Raw genomic sequence first — 16,521 nt, 5'->3', positions numbered from 1 at the left:
AGTTTGGGAGACTAAGAGGTCACGAGCTTGGATGAGTAGAAGCAAGGGTTGGGCCCTGGAGAGAAATTCAATGAGTTCTATTTTGGACACATTGACTTTGAAATGCCTATCTATGTACTATTCAGGTATAGATATGTCCCATGGGCAGCAGGAAGAAGATAGAGTTAAATATATCATTTTGGGAGACTTCTGCACAGGGTTTATACTTGAACCCATGGGAACTGGGTTCCAAGGGAGAGAAATATAGAGAGATGACCTGGGTATATAAACTGAACACTCCCCAGCATCTGAAAAAATAATATTCTTCCCTAAAGGCCAAAAAGCCTGAAATACCACCATTGGAAACTCATATCTTTAGGTTTAAGTATTACATCTCCAAGCTTCCTCTTTTAAAAGTATACATTCTTTAGGGAATATAAAAGGTTAAACTGCTCATTTACCAAGTAGTTGCTCAGTTCCTGGTTTACAACAAGCTAGGCTAGGTATGGGGAAATAAAAAAAGAAGTATCTCAATTTTTAAAGTATATCGATTTTTAAACATCCTTTGAATAATTGATTTTTTTCAGTTAATAAGGATTTATTTTCTCTCCCTCCCACCCCACCCCACGCCCCCCAAAAAGAAAAAGAAAACCCTTGTAACAAATATATATATATAGGCAAGCAAAACAAATTTCTATATTGGCTGTTTCTAAAAATAACTATATAATTCTGCATCTTTAGCTTCACTCCTCTGTGAGGAAGTGGGTAGCATTTTTTATCATCATTGGTCTTGCTCAGTTTCATATTGCCTTTGAGCTTTAGTATGACTAGAAACCAAATCTCTTAACGCCCAATGTTCTTGTCTGAGGAGATCTCTAATCTCAGTAATATTTTAGTGTGAATTAATTTCATTTTCTATCTTCAGAGTCTAGCAAAGTGCTTTGTATATAGTAAGGACTTCAATATTTGTTGAATTGGAACAGAACTGGAAGCTGTAATCCTTTGGAAGCTTCAGGCCTTCAACATTTCCCCCTTTATTTTTCCAGTTAGGTACCTGTTGTTGTTTAGTCATTTTTCAGTCATGCCCAACTCTTTGTGATCCCTTTTTGGAGTTTTTTTTGCAAAGTACCGGAGTGGTTTGTCATTTCCCTCTCCAGTTCATTTTACAGATTAGGAAACTCAGGCAAACAGGGTTAAGTGACTTGCCCAGGCCATACAGTAAGACAGTAAAGTGTCTCAGACCAGATTTGAACACAAGTCTTCTTAACTCCAGACACTGAGTAGAAATGCAGGAGACTGGGAATTGAATTACCTGGAACTTTTCATCTAAAAAAATAAGTTATATAAGATCTTTTAATCTTCCATTACAGTGGTATATTTAAAATGCAAAGAGTTGTCAACTTAATGGAAAACACGCGTGAAGATAGAAGAGGAAAACATTCAGATATCTTTAAGCTGCATCATGAACACTGAGTTAGCAGCACCAGAGCAGAGCAGGATGGTAACCACTTTGCTTCTTGGAAAGGGGTCTTCCCCCTACTCATGGGGACTAGAAGCCCCTTCACTGCTACTTAGACACCAAGGAAATGTGCCAGAGATCCTTTGGAGAAGACCAAGATGGCTTTTGAACTTGGAACCTCCAGTGTCAATTCCACTGATCATCTAAGTTCAAGTGTCACTGGGAAATGGACAAAAATCAAAGTCAAGGTCAGTCACATCAGTCACATGAAATGATTTTCTACCCAATTTGGGTAGATTTGGGCCTCAAGGGATGCTGGATAGACCCTCCTCTACAAAGAGCTTCTGGGTGTATCTGTTCCCTTGGTGAAAGTGAAGTTGATAACAGATCTAAAAATATATGTGGCAGTCACAGGCATCAGGAAGTTGACATTTCAGATGCTTTCTGGGAATGGCTGCCTCTGTCATTCAGGAATTTTAATGTTAAAAGATGGATTGGTGAGCTTGTCTCTGGAACATCCATTTGAGGAAGTACTGTTGCTAGCCATGATAGCTACAAACCAGGTTCAGCCCATTGCTCCACTTCCTTCCCCCTTTCAGCTCCCTTGTATGTGTTGAATTCTTGTATTAGAATGTAAATTTCTTAAAGGCAGGGACTCTTTTGGAGAGCATTTATATTCCCAGGCTTAGCACAGTGTCTTACACCTAGTAAGCTCATAATCAATATTTTATCCATTCATCTAGTCCTTTTGAATTAAGAAAAGCTGAGGAGATAAAGATCCTGTAGGAAAAGTACTATGAGGTTTTGTGGGAGGTTTTGTTTGTTTGTTTAATTTTTATTTTGGAGAGATTTAGTAACATGGACAAGGAACTTAAGCAAAATCTAAGAAAGTTAGGGAGCCAGGAAAACTCTCGGAAGCCACATCTATAAAAGCACACAAGGAATTTCGCCTGGCAGCTATGAGCTTGGATCACCACCTGGTGGTTCATGAAGAGGTTGCACTCTGAGGAGCTCTATTCCAGCCCCTGCCCTCAGGAGGCACATGGGCTTTGACTGTCCTTTCCTACCTTCCTTTCTAGCTCTAGTGACAATGTAGAACAAGTGTTTCGGTAAAAAGAACGATCACTGTTGCCACAGAAATCAGAGCTCTTAGAGAATAGAAATGTTGATGAGGGAGGAAAGAGAGGGATAAACGTAGGTAAGATAGTCATGTTGGTTAGGTTATAGGAAAACAGGCACTCTAATAAATTTTTAGTAGTATTCCTGAATTGTGCAAATATTTTGGAGAGCAATTTGGCAAGAACCAAAAAGCTGACCATATGATTTTATCTAGTAATTTCATTACACATCATAAAAAGGACCACCTCACTCCATGTTATTTAACATTATTTCTATTCCTTAAATGTATTCTCTATGTAGATTCCACTAGACTTCCCTCTCTTCCCAAGTCTGAGACTATAGTTAACCACTTAAACATTACACCATTTCTTATTGTGGTTTGTCCTTTGTTCTTGAAGAGGAAGCTGATGCCATGACTAGAAAGTCAATTGATTTTAAATGAGGGAGGGTTGTGTAAAGTCACCTGATTCAGAGTGGCCAGATAATGGCCATCTCTCATTCCTAGAATATACTCTGTCCTCACCTCTGCCTCTTAGAAATGCTTTCTTTACTTTTTTCATAATTTAAATTCAAACAACTCTTTCAACACAAAACTTTTCCTGATCCCCCCAGCTGCTAATGATATATTTACATGATATATATATATATATATATATATATACACACACACATATATATGTATAAATATAATATATATACACAGATGGAGAGAGACAGAGAGAGAGGGGAAGAGTCTCAACCTGATAGAATGTAATCCCGTAGAGAGCAGGAATAGTTTTGGCCTTTTATTCTAGACTGGGGTGTGGGGAACCAGCAACCTCAAGGCCACAGGTGGCCTTCTGGGTCCTCAAGTGCAACCCTTTGATTGAATCCAAACTTCACCCCTTAGGGATTACTTAGGCCACACTTGATGACCAAGAGGTCCATGTGTGACTCCAAGGTCGAAGGTTCCCCACCACTGGTCTAGGACTGGATTCCAATGACTCTGAAAGAGATCCAGGCTAATGCCTTGGTGTAGCCCTGCCTCACTCAAATCCAATTTATGCGCAAATCTAAGAGAATGAAGGCTAATGGTTTTTTCTGTCTTCATCCTTATCAACTCCTTTGCAGTCTTAGACCCTGCTGACCATTCTTTCCTCTTGGATACTATATCCTTTCTGGGTTTCTGTGACACTGCTCTCTCTAAATTCTCCTCCTTTGTAGCTGACTGACCTTTCACAGCCTCCTTTCCTGAAATCATCATCTATATTATTACCCCCTAACTACTTCAGATGTAACCCAGGGCTCTAACCTGGGCCTTCTTCCCTTTTTATACTTTTTCTCTTGGTTACCTCAACCAATTCCATGAGTATAATGATCATATCTATGGAGATCTATGATGATGACTCCCAGATCTATATATTCAGCCCCAGTCTCTCTCCTGAACTCCAATCCCAGATAGCCAATTTCCCATTAGACATTTTGAACTAGATGTCCCACAGGCATTTCAAACTCAACTTGTCCAAAGCAGAAGTCATTCTCTTTCCCCCCAAATCCACCCTTTTTCTGAACTTTCTTATTTTTGTTGAGGGAACTATCATCCTTTTAGATTTGTTACTCTGGAATTGTCCAATAATCTGATCAAATGACAGAACACTACAAAGTACTTTGTAAATCTTCCAAGTATTATATGCTAGATATTATTATTCTTGATTCCTTACTCTCCCTTGTCCCATATAGTCAATCAGTTGCCAGGTCTTGTCAATCCTTCACACGAGTTGCCTTCCTCTACTCAGGCTGCCATCACCCTAGTTCAGGCACTCATCACCTCTTACCTGTCTCTTCCTCACCTCCAACACACATCCAAGTAGCTTCCAAAGGGGCATTCCTAACGCACATGGCACTCCCCTGCTCAGGAAACTCCACTGATTTTTATTTCCTCTAAGATCACATATAAGCTCCTGTTAGGCATTTATAGCCACTTTACACTCTGCCTCTTCTCTACCTTTCCAATCTTATCATACATTACTTTTCTTTACATATTCTATATTCCCATCAAATGAACTTCCTGACGTTCCCCACACATAATATTCCATCTCCTAGTCCATGCCTTTACACAGACTGTCTCCTACACCTAGGATGTACTTCCTCTTTTTTATGTCTGGGGGGATAGAGTTCTACAAATGTAACTATTGAGTCAAAAGGTACAATCAGTTTTGTAATTTTTATTGCACATTGCCATATTGTTCTTCAAAATGTTTGCACAAGTCATAATTCTATCAAAAATGTGTTAGAGTACCAGTTGTCTCACAGCCTTGCCAACAATGGACTTGGTATTTATAAAGCAATTCAAGTAATGCTAATTGGCATCATTTTTGCTGTTGCTGTCCCTGTGTCAGAAACACCCTGATAAATTTCTGATATTGGTTTAATATAGAGTTTAGCACATCAACAAAAGTTACTTCAGATAAATGTTAGCACAACCACTGAAAAATTAGGTCCAGTATAATTAAGTACCGAAAGTAATATGTAACTTAGATAAAATATCATCTCCGCCTTCAGAGAGGTCACAGGCTAGTACTGTGATAAATCATCAACAGAGACATCGATCATGCACAATTTCAATACACCAACAAACATTTTTTAAAATAAAGGTTTTATTATATCCTTTTTATATTGCTTAAATTTCCTCCTAAATCCTTCCTCCCTGTGATAGTAATGGCAATTAAAGATTCCCCTGTATTGGCTTGGTTTTCAAATTGATTGTGTTAAAACCCAGAGCTTGTTAATCCCACCTATGGGATGGACTTGTTGATGTGAAAAGAAAGTCCTGAACTGGGAGGAGCTGGTGACGTAGATCTGGAGAGACAAGAGAGAGGCGGAAGAACTTTTTGGAAGCAGCACCTCGTGGAGAGAGAGAGACTAAGAGAATTGCTGGTGGCCGCTTTGAATTGCCCTGGACTTTTGAGACCTGCCCCCTGAGCTGCCAAGGACTGAGGAGACATGGCTGTTTTGCTGGTACTTTGTCTGTCTGTTGTGATGTTATTTTGCCAGATTTGTCCACTGGTGAAAGACAGTCCTTTTGTTGAAGAAGTCCTGGAACCTGGCTGTTCACTAAGAAGCCCTGAGACTGTCCTGCAGACAGAAAGTGAATACTGTCCACTGGTGAAGGACAGTGCTGTTGTTGCAGGGGTCTGGAGACTGTCCTGCAGACAGAGTGAATACTGTCCACTGGTGAAGCACAGTGCTGTTGTTGCAGGGGTCTGGGAGCCTTTCTGTTGGTTCAGAAGCCCTGAAGAAGGATTTTCTGGTTGTATGTTTACAGAAATCCTGGGAGAGGGCTTTGCTAATGTGTTCAGGGGTTCTAGGACTGTTCTACAGACAGAGGATGAATTCATGAAGGGACTGGCAATGTATCTTATGGCCTTGCTAAGCCTTGTCTCCCCAGGAACTAAGATTGCTGAGAACTTGCCTCCTGTCAAGATGAAGAAAAGACCTCCATTTGGGTATTAAGTGCTGTGATTAAACTTGATGTAACTCTGGGGTAGATTCAATTGTGATCCAGGGGTGGGGAACTTTTGACCTTATGTTTGGAAACTAATCTCCATTTGAGAAGAGGGGCTTTGTGGTGGACTTAATTAAGGTATAGCCTAGGGGTGGAGAAGTATTTAGAACAGAGACTTTGTAATTGATTGAATGATTGGAAGGTCCTGGGGTGGGGTAGTACTTGGAGATTATTTAATCACGCTTAGTAAATGCTGTATTTGGAATGATGTCATGTTTTGATCTTCTCTGTTCTTGGTTTGTCACTGAATAAAATGGAGAGCACCTATGCTGGTATTCTGAACCTTGGGAAGTTGTCTTTCCTTGGGCATTATATTACACTCCCCAGAGCCATCCCAAAGAACACAGAATATTTTTAAAAGAAAAGATGAAAAGAGAATCAGCAAAACTGCTCAATATAATCAATTGATATTGATAATCTTAAAATATATTCAATGTTCTACCTGTGTGACCCCAGGCAAGCCTACCTCCTCAAAGGACTACAGGAAGGCCTTTCCTCATATCCCTTCTTTGGGACCACACTTTCAATAAGCATTTATTAAGTGCTTACTATGTACAGTGCACTGAGCTAAGCACTAGGGGCAGAAAGAAAAATCCAACCTCTTGGTCCTCAAGAAATTTACATTCCAATGAGGAAGACGTGTGTGTATGTGTGTGTGTCTGTACCTATGTAAGATGTACATATGGCACTAACATGGTTAGCATTTACATAGCATTTGAAGATTGCAAAGCACTTTACACATGATGTCTTATTTAATCCCCACAATACTACACTGTAGGTATGATTATCATGCCCATTTTACAGATGAAGAAACTGAGACTGAGAAGTTAAGTGGCTTCCCTGGGGTCACACAACTAGTGTCTGAGACAGTATTTGAACCCAAGTTCAGCATTCTATCTATCCACTGCCCCACCTGACCACATCAACATGCAGAGTACACAAAAAGTAATGGAAGAAGGAAAGGCACTAACAGCTGGGGCCTCTGGGAACAGCCTCTTACAGGTGATTTTTGAGCTGTCTTGAAGAAAGCAAGGGAAATTGGAGGTAGAAATGAGGAGGGAGAAAACTCCAGGCATGAGTACCACCAGTTAAAAAGAAGAGAGATGGAAGATGTAGCATCATAAGTGAGGAACAGCAAGCAGACTGATTTGTCTGGACCACAGGGGGGAGAAACGGGTAAGAAGTCTGGAAAAGTAGGAAGAGACCAGCTTCAAAGGCCAAACAGAGGAATTTGAGTTTTTATTTGATTCTGGAGAAAATAGTTTACTAAGCTAGGAATAACCCAATCACACAAAAAGCACATTGAGAGTTTTAAAACAAAGTGCTATGTGAGATTGGTGGGAGAAAGTTATTGCTGACATTCCAGGAACTAAGGAGAGGATGGGGAAAATCATTGAGATGTTGCTGGACAGGGAGGCCTGACTAGAGCATACAATGCATGGAGGGAAGTAACAGGTGAGGCTGAAAAGGGAGGGTAGTAGTATAATGTGAAGGGTTTTGAATACTAGAAAGGGGAATTTAAACTTCACTAGGGAGCAAATAGGGAGCCACTGAAGATTTTTGGGAGGGAAATACATGACCAGATTATTGTAGCATTGAGACAGATTGAAGGGGGAAAGAGTAGAGGTGGGAAAGCCTGACAGAAAGCAAAGTGAAGTACAGCCACTGGATAATAATGTGGGCTTGTGTTTAAGAGGTAGCAGAGAAAATTGGGAGTAGGAGGCAGATTAGAGTGATATGTTAAAGGTGCAACCAACTGGACCTGGTGACTAATTAGATATAAGAGGAAAGAGTGGGAAAAAAGAAGCTTGGAAAGCTACCAGGCAAACCATCTCACTTTGGGACAACTCTTAATTGAGAATTTTTTTTTTCTGACATCAAGCCTGATTTTGTCTCTACTCAAATTATACTCATTGCTTCTGGCTCTCGAAGGCCAAATTTAACAACTTTAGAAGATGGGTGCTACTATTACCCCCATTCTACAGATGAGGAGCAGGTATAGGGGATTGTATGTCTGTTTATGTGTAAGAATTAAGGTTCTTTCAGGTGTCCTTATTTCCCAGTCTGCCCAAATTCTACATACTCATTAAACTTATTATACAGCACCCCCCCCCCCAAAAGAAATTTTTATAGAAATGGAATTCCTGTTGACCTGCCTCCCTCCCTTGGCAGCACTCCAGACCCTAGGGACTCAGCACCCTCAATCTTGTCCCAATCCCATACCTGAGCTGTGTTCTCTGTACTTGGAGACCTTTGCACACAGTAGCATGGAAAGATATGCTACAGGTGGCCAAAGTTCCTGAGGCCCATCATCCAGTTATTCATGTCGGTTTTCATCCTCTACATGGGCACTTGAGTGGACTACTATAAACACCACTGGAGTAAGATAATGGCTAGACTCCTACAGGGGACATTATTCATCTCTGGGGACATGATGCCTGATCTCAGACTTCAATACTTTCTATTCCATCTCACCCAGATGAGGAGTTTGGTTTAGAAGCCAGTCTGGCCATGACTAGGGGTGACCAAAATCACTTCAGCTACCTCCCGAGTCACCTTAACATCGCCTGACCCCAGGGCCTGGGCCAGTCCTCCCTTCCCAGGCCATCTGAGCCCTAGATTTGGTCCTGGGTGTTGTTAGAGTCTCTTCCTCCTCCACATTTGGGACTGCAGAAGTTGAGATAAGAGAATGGAGGAGAGGTTTGTATCTTTGCTGTTCTGTACTGTAATATACATGAGTTTTTATTAAATTTCAACTACTTCAGGGGAAATAACGTGGATTCCTTTTAGCTTCCAAATTCTACTTGTATGCCACTCTGGAGTCCAATATTATCAGAATGTTTTATAACACTAGGAAAAATCTGAAAGTTACTATGTTGCAGTAAACTTCTAGTTTCTTAACTGCACTTTTTCAGAGCAGTTCAAATGCATCCAATAGCCAGGAGCTAACAATGCAATTTATAAATTCTTACTTTCCTTCCTGGGTGCCCACTACTTTGTGATTTTACTCAAAGAAGATAAAACTTGATTTCACTTTGACAGAAGAGTAAAATAGAGCTCAGTTAAAATCATGCTTCTGGATTACTTCTGCCATCCCAGTCATCCAGGAACACATTTGAACTTTAATATTCATCATCATATTAATGGGCTTATCAGTGGTTATATATTCACAAAGTAGTTTCATAATAGCCATTTCTAGGTTCACAGAGATAACAGAATTTGAAATTCCCTCAAATCATGAATCTGACACACAAAAGACCAAAGACGTAAAAAAGGGGTCTGAATTCAGTCCACTCAAGTTTTTTTTTTTTATTCTTTGGAAAGTTATTCCAAATTGTGCAGTTTTAAAATAAATATTTGCTTCATGATATTTTACTGATTAGATTTTTATGAATACAAACTACAAATAACTTGAAAAAACTTTTCTCAAACTATGATTAAACTCACTTTTAAATTATTTAAATGTTAAACTCTAACATGCTATGGGGCATTTTCGGCAACTCAAAGTTGAACCTCATTTGTGCAGGACCAACGAAAATTAAGATGAAACGAAATTAAGAGAACTGTTTGTAACCTGACTTAGATGTATTTAGTTCTCTTCAGAAAAGTGCAAACTGTACCCTATTTTTAAAAAGAAGAAAATCTGTGGATTCAGCTCAAGCCATTAGGCAACACTTCATCTGTTTTGTTCACCTGATTTAAGAATTTAAGTTAAAAAAAAAACTTTACAACTTGTAAATGCACAACGTCATAATCAGGCAAATTTATATTTCTATACAAGGTTCAAGAGTATCAAGCAAGACAATGCCATATAGTTTTTGGCTACATAACCCCACCCCACCCCCCCCAAGTTTGTACAACAAATTTTTAAAAGACTTTATGGCCTTTCATTCATTTCATCAATTAAGATACACAAAGCAGCATCTTTCTCTATAATCTGGTCTCTTCTATGACTAGAATTTTCTCGCTGTTCATTTTGTCCAATACAATTTCTGCTGTCATCGGTATCCATTGGCTCAGTTTTTAACCTCATTCCTCCTTCTGTATGGGGCAAATCATCAGGTAAAGAAGCCAGGCAATTCTGGATCATTTCAATAACTCTTTCCAAGTGCTTTTGAAACCTTTCAGCTGTTTCAAGACGCTGCCTTTTCTGTACCTCCATCATGACTCTCAGTGTCTCCCTTGCTTGATGGGGTCGGTATTCATTTATAAGATGATGCACATGGACAAAAAGCAGCTTTAGGTCTTCCAGCTTTTCCTCTCGTTTTATACTTCCAGGACTCCTAATCAAGATATCTAGAAGATCTAAAAAGTTAATCAGGATAGACATATTGAGTTTTCTTAGTTCTTTCTTATGATCAAACTGCATAGGGTGAAGTCGTTCAATGCCCTGACTTTCCAAAGGGCGGATGATAAGGTCATCACACTGGAACTGATTGCCAAACATCATATAACTGTCCTTTATTGGAGGTGGAGGCTTAGGAGCTAGACCTTTCCGGATATTTTCATCTGTATATTCCTTGATGTACTGCATTGGTGGTGGAGGGAGTGCACTCACTTGCTGAGGTTCACCCATTTTGAAAGATCCAAGCTCCTACAGACATATAACAAAGGTCAGATCAGAGCCACAAACTACTTTCTGTCTCAACAGAGAAGAATAAAATGTAACACTCAAATAATTTATTTTGGCCTTTTTTTTGGAAGTATGGGGACCAGAGGAAAGAGACTCTCTTTGGTTAGCAGATTTTCCTTGTACACAAAGGGGAAGGTGTGATAAAAACAAATTAGGAGTTTTCTTCCTGGGTTCCTTTTTTAACCAACCATTCATCAATGCTCAACACTCCTGGGAGAATTTTTTTTTAACTCCACTACCCTGTCTAAAACAGTCCAATAAACAACTGAAACGGCAAGGACAGATTCAATTTGAAGCAGAATGACAAGCAAACTTTATATTAACATTGATACAATCTTCTCCTTAATTTTCCCAAAGGATTCCTTAATCAGAATGCTCCAATGCCACAATATATGGTATTATTATATAAGTGAAAGAGCTGAGAAAGAGTCCCAATTAGGATTCATTCATTAAACACATATTCAGCCCTTTATTCTGTACAAGATAGCCCTTCTCCAATATGCATTTTTTAGTATGTCAGACACATTGCTTGGTGTATCTGTATCCCTATACAGATAAAGAGATATCCTCTCTGCCCTCAAAGGGTTTACTTACACTCTAACAGGATAATACAAAGTATATATAATTTAGGGATAGGTAAGAGGAGAGAAGAAAGTACTACCAGCTGCAGATACCAGGAAAGGTCTCAGGTAGAACAAACTCTGAAGGAACTGAGGGATTCTAAGAGGCAGAGAGAAAAGGGAATACATTCCAGGTATGGAGGCACATGATGGAAGATGGACCAGAACGTAAGTCAGTATGTTTGAAACTATAAAGTGTGTGAACAGAGGTAATAAATTTGGAATGATAGGCTGGAGCCAGATTGTAAAAAGCATTAAACTCCAAAGAGAAAAGTTTGTATTTGATCCTAGGGGCAATAAGAGGCCAACTGAAGTTTAAGCAGGGGAGTGATATGGCTGCTTTAAGAATATCCCTTTGACAGCTGTGTGGAGAATGAATTGGAAAGGACAAAGATATTTGAAGCAAGAAAACTAATTAGAACACTATTACAATCATCCAGTTAAGAGAGAATGAACAGCTAAACTATGAGATAGGCCAGGTGAGAAAAGAGGAAGGATCTGAGAGACGTAGAAAGAGTTAACTAACAAAAATCAACCGACTAGATGGGAAATGGCAATTCAGAATCATAGAACCATAAGAGATTTCAGAGGCCATCTTCAGGGCCATCTAGGCCAAACCCCTCATTTTATGGATAGAATAAACCCCAAAAATTGAAGTGATTTATCCAAAAGCACACACAGGCAATGAAGCATTGAGAATAACTAAGAACTTGGGACTAAAGGACTGGTGGTACTTTCAACAAAAAATAGGGAAGCAAATTAAGCTTGTAGAAAGAGAAATAATTATATTTTGAATATATGTAGTTTCAGGTGCCTATGGAATATCCAAGTCAGAAATGTCCAAGAACCAGCTAGTAATTCTAGACTAGGGAATTTTAAGTTCCCTGACAACAATGAGTTTTCATTATTATTATTGTCTCTGTATCACACTAGCACCTGGTGACTAGTTCAGTGCTTTGAACATAAAAAGGTTCTTAATGACCATTTGCCAGGTATAGTATAATGGGATCTCCTTCTGGGGAAATGGGCTGCACTAGATGGCCACTGAGGGTCTAGATCCTCCAAACCCGAAATTTCTGTGAATCAAAATCAAAATACTAGTAATATATGAATTCACATATGAACATATGAATGAAAAGGAAATAAAAGAAGTTATGAAAAAAAGTAAGAGTCCATTATTCTTTTTTTTATTTTTTAGGATGGGGAAGGGGATGAAGGTGGCTTGGGTACAGAGACAGTGGACACACCATTAGAATACATATTAGAATTAACAGAATTTATTATTAGAATTACAGAATCACAGAATTAGAATTAGAATACATTAGAATACACAGATTCAAGGTCTCAGACTTCCACTTACCATTTGTGTGATAATGGTGAAGGTCACCACAGCTCCTGACTGCAAGGTGATGGCCTGAAAGCATCCTGAACTAGAATGGCAAATTTCCTCACAGTCCCAAAAATAACATACTTGTTCCTCTCACCTGGAATTCCCTATCTCCTTACCAGTAAGCCAAATAAATCCTATCTAGATAAAGTCCTATCTCTAAGCTAGGGGACAGGGCATAGCGGTAAAAACCACTACCTTGCAAATTAAAAAAAAAAGAAAACCTCTTAGTCTCTAATCCGGCTCTGCCTGTGTGATCTGGAAAAAGTTGCTTTAAATACCACCAAGTCAAAGTTTCATCAGCAAAATAAAGGTTTTTTAGTCAAGAGAATTTAAAATATTTTTCATATCCTATAACCATGACTTTTAAAAAAACTCTCCCCATGTAGTGTGCAGTCTCTTCTTACCTACCCTTCTTAGGATACTTGGTTTACTTAAAAAATCCCTTTAAATACCCCCTCTAGTTCCTTCCAGCTGCCAGTGCGCCCATTACATCTCGTTTGGGTAAAAGCAAGCCCCTGGGAATGGGCTTTTGTTTTGTCTCTGAAACCCCAATGCCTAACACACAGCTCTTACGTAAGAAATGCTCGTGGATTCATTTAAACCAATCACTAGAAAAATAACCCCTCGCAAGTCCTTTTTATTTTGCAAAATAATGCAGAAATGTCTACGTCGCAGGGTTGTTTTTAATCAAGTGATACCGCTAAGAAAAAATGTTCGGAAACGTTAAAGAACCAGTATCCATACGCTTTGGCCATCACTACCGCCTCTAAAATCTCCCATCACGCTAGAGTGAGTTTCGTTCAGTTTTAACAAAACGACTGCAAAAATCAACAGGCATTTATTGAGCTCCTCCTATGCTAAGAATGGGAACACAAGGCAAGTTTAAAACCAAAAGGGAGTCTCTCCCCTCAAGGGGCACAACAAACTATATAAACAAGAGATGGGGGGGGGAGCGGCGGGGAAGGGGCTTCAGAGCAGGCCGGAGGATGAGGAGGGACAGCACGGCAGGCACCACAGCAGGGGGCCCGAAACCTGCCAAGAGTCCTCGCTCCCAGGCGGGGGTCGTGGGGCCACCACACTGGCGCCCCTTCTCCAGCACCCAGAAGCCTCTCCCGCCTCCCCACGGGGAGGGGCCGGGACCCCCCCGCCACAGCAGGGGGCCGCGGAGGGGCGGGGCCGGGGATTTGTTTACAGAAGGAGGAAGGAGCAACCACGCCGAGGGCTCTCTAGCAGCTCCGGCCGACGCCTCAGGAAACCTAGCCGAGGAATTCCCCCGGGAGGAAAAAAAAACCGTACCGAGCTCCCACGTCCCAAACAGAAATTGGCACTCACCTGCCACTACGCCAAGCAGTCTCTAAAGCGTCGCGGACAAACCGCGTCTATGGCCGCCGACTTCCGGCCGCCTTCGCCAGGAAGAAGCACCTCCCTCCGCCCCCGGCGCCTTATGATTATATGCAGCGCCTTGTGATTGGCTGCCGGAGCCGTCCGTTAAGGCACTAACCCTCCCCACACACTTTTCTGTTTGGGAGCGGGCTCCGCTCGCCTCTTGCCGCGGTCGCACGCCTGCGCATGCTCTCTGTGACTTTTGCGGGGCTTTGAGGGTTCTTTGGCGGAATTGTCCCAGTGAGAGGAGAGAGGAATCTGTTGTCAACCACCGCTAGCATTTAAAATCGGGAAGAAAAATAGTTGGGGAAAAATGGAAAGATGATACTTAAAAACAAATTCTATCACAGTAATTGTTCATCCAATTCTCAAGTTTGGTGCACACTAGACACGTGTTAAACTCCTATTGAGACCCATTGCCGGGGGGGGGGGGGGGGGGGGGGGGGGGGGGGGAGGGGGCGTCCCGGGACGAGAGGCTCCCCCTGTTATGGAGGAGAAAACAAACTGAGAAATCAAGTATTCACCCACTTGGTGTCAAAGGCAGAATTAGACCCCAGCCTTTTTGACTCCGAAATTCAACAATCCTTTCAATTACAATTATACTCAGCTTTCAGATTGTGTAAAGAAGAAAAAAAAAGGAAAAAAAAGAAGCAGGTGCTCCTATGGCTGCAGATCACAATTCCTCATATAGGTAATCTCTGCCTTCAAGGCTGAGGTGCAATGGTTCAGTGGTTAGAGCAGGCCTGGAATCAGAAAGACCTGAGTTCAAATGTGGATTCAGACACTAACTGGGCAATCCTGGGCAAGTCACTCAGCCTCTTTCTCTGTTTCTTCATCTGTAAAATGAAGTTGTTAACAGCACCTACCCCCAGGATTGTTGTGAGGATGCCATGAGATAATTGTAAGGTGCCAGGCACATAGTCAACACTACATAAATGTCAGCTATTATTATTATTTTATTATACAATCCAGTAGACACCATTAGTGGTTCAAAATGAGTAGTATGTTAAATTAACCTAGGGGTTCACAACATATTGCGTTTTTGCTGTTCTTGTTGAAACGGGTTCTCAGAACAAAACAAAACAAAAAATTGGAAACTAGTTCTGTAGGGAAAGATGATTACAAATATAAAATGCAATCAGATAATTGGGGGGGGGGGAGGAATCCAAAAAGATAACAGGGGAATCTAATAGGGTATAAAAATGTAGTACCCTAGGGGCAGTCAACAAAACTTCAAGAAATGATTATCAATAATTAATGATTTGGGGAGATTCCCCCCCCCCTTTTTTTCTAAAGTTCTGATCTTTAAAGTTCATTCTCTCAAAGAACATCATAGATAATGAGAATGGACTAACTTTATTGTTCAGACCCCACACAGTTGGGGAAGCCATTTTGTACTGCTCAGGCTTGGGTGAGGAATAAATTCTTTGAATAGATTGCCCAAGGCAGTAATTTAGGAAGTAAATGACATAATCAAAGTTCCTGGATGAACCCCTCATAGTATTCTTCATTCTCTCATTGTTAGCTCATGAGAATTGATTGCTACCCTCAGGAACACTCCTCATCCAATGGCCACACAAGCTTGAGCTGCAGCCGTGATTATCTTTGGCTTAAGAGAAACAGGCAAATGACCATCCTTTTACTAATAAACATGCTGGCATTATTAATAAAATGATTACCCAGAAATTATGTCTCTGGGGCTTACTAAGCGCTAGGAACTATGCTAAGCTCTAAGAACTATGCTAAACTTTCTTTCATACAAAGAAAGACCAGTCCTCCAGGAGAGGACTGCTACCACAGAAGTTTCAACATATAGTGAAGACCTGAAATTCTAAGACAAACCCTCAACGTTGTATTTACTTCCAAGAGTATACAATAAGCTCAAAGCAAAGGCATTTGCTGAAATGTAATTTAAAAAAAAGTAGCAACTAAACATTTCCATAAATGTACAGTTCAAACTCTTCCACAAACAGCCACCATTGATGAGAAGAAGACTAAATACAAATAGAGATCACAAGTGGAAGAGCCCATACAGGAAATGTGTGGGACCAAGGCACTCCCAGGGAAGAGAAGCCAAAGTACATGCAAGGAATAGAAATGTACCTCTCCAACAGCACGATGATCTCCTTGTTTTTGTGCTGCTCCTGCTGATCTTGGTGGTAGAGAAGTCTTTACTGGATTCTGTTGGACTTTCCTGGATGCTGCTTGTCTGTGCCTCGCCCCTCTGGTCACTGTTGGACGCTGCTTGACTGCAGCTTGCACCTTCTCCAGCCCCTGAATCAAATAAGACAATATGTAAGGAGGTTGCAAACCTGAAGTTGTTAGGTTAGTGCTGTTGTTATTGTTATTCTGGGCTCAAGTGAAATCATTGGGTAAGGCAGTACCGTGCTCTTA

The 16,521-nt window shown here is 40.7% G+C and overlaps 1 protein-coding gene across 1 annotated transcript; it reads right to left on the bottom strand.

The window, feature by feature from the left end:
* Positions 1 to 9,385: 9,385 nt before the first annotated feature.
* On the bottom strand, positions 9,386 to 14,198 carry MED7 (mediator complex subunit 7). Its single transcript, XM_069102496.1, has 2 exons — positions 14,077 to 14,198; positions 9,386 to 10,695 (listed from the first exon to the last, which is right to left on the bottom strand). The coding sequence occupies exon 2, from the start codon at positions 10,675 to 10,677 to the stop codon at positions 9,979 to 9,981; it is 699 nt and encodes a 232-aa protein (XP_068958597.1). The 5' UTR covers positions 10,678 to 10,695; positions 14,077 to 14,198; the 3' UTR covers positions 9,386 to 9,978.
* Positions 14,199 to 16,521: the final 2,323 nt, after the last annotated feature.

This window comes from Petaurus breviceps, unplaced genomic scaffold, assembly GCF_028583685.1.
Source record: "Petaurus breviceps papuanus isolate PSGF00001 unplaced genomic scaffold, PetGlider_PUasm1.0 551, whole genome shotgun sequence".
NCBI lineage: Eukaryota > Metazoa > Chordata > Mammalia > Diprotodontia > Petauridae > Petaurus > Petaurus breviceps.
This window is presented reverse-complemented; position numbering and strand designations above follow the sequence as displayed.

Bases quoted from the DNA above. Each gene is read 5' to 3' on its own strand.
- MED7 (XM_069102496.1), bottom strand. From the start codon at position 10,677: ATGGGTGAACCTCAGCAAGTGAGTGCACTCCCTCCACCACCAATGCAG.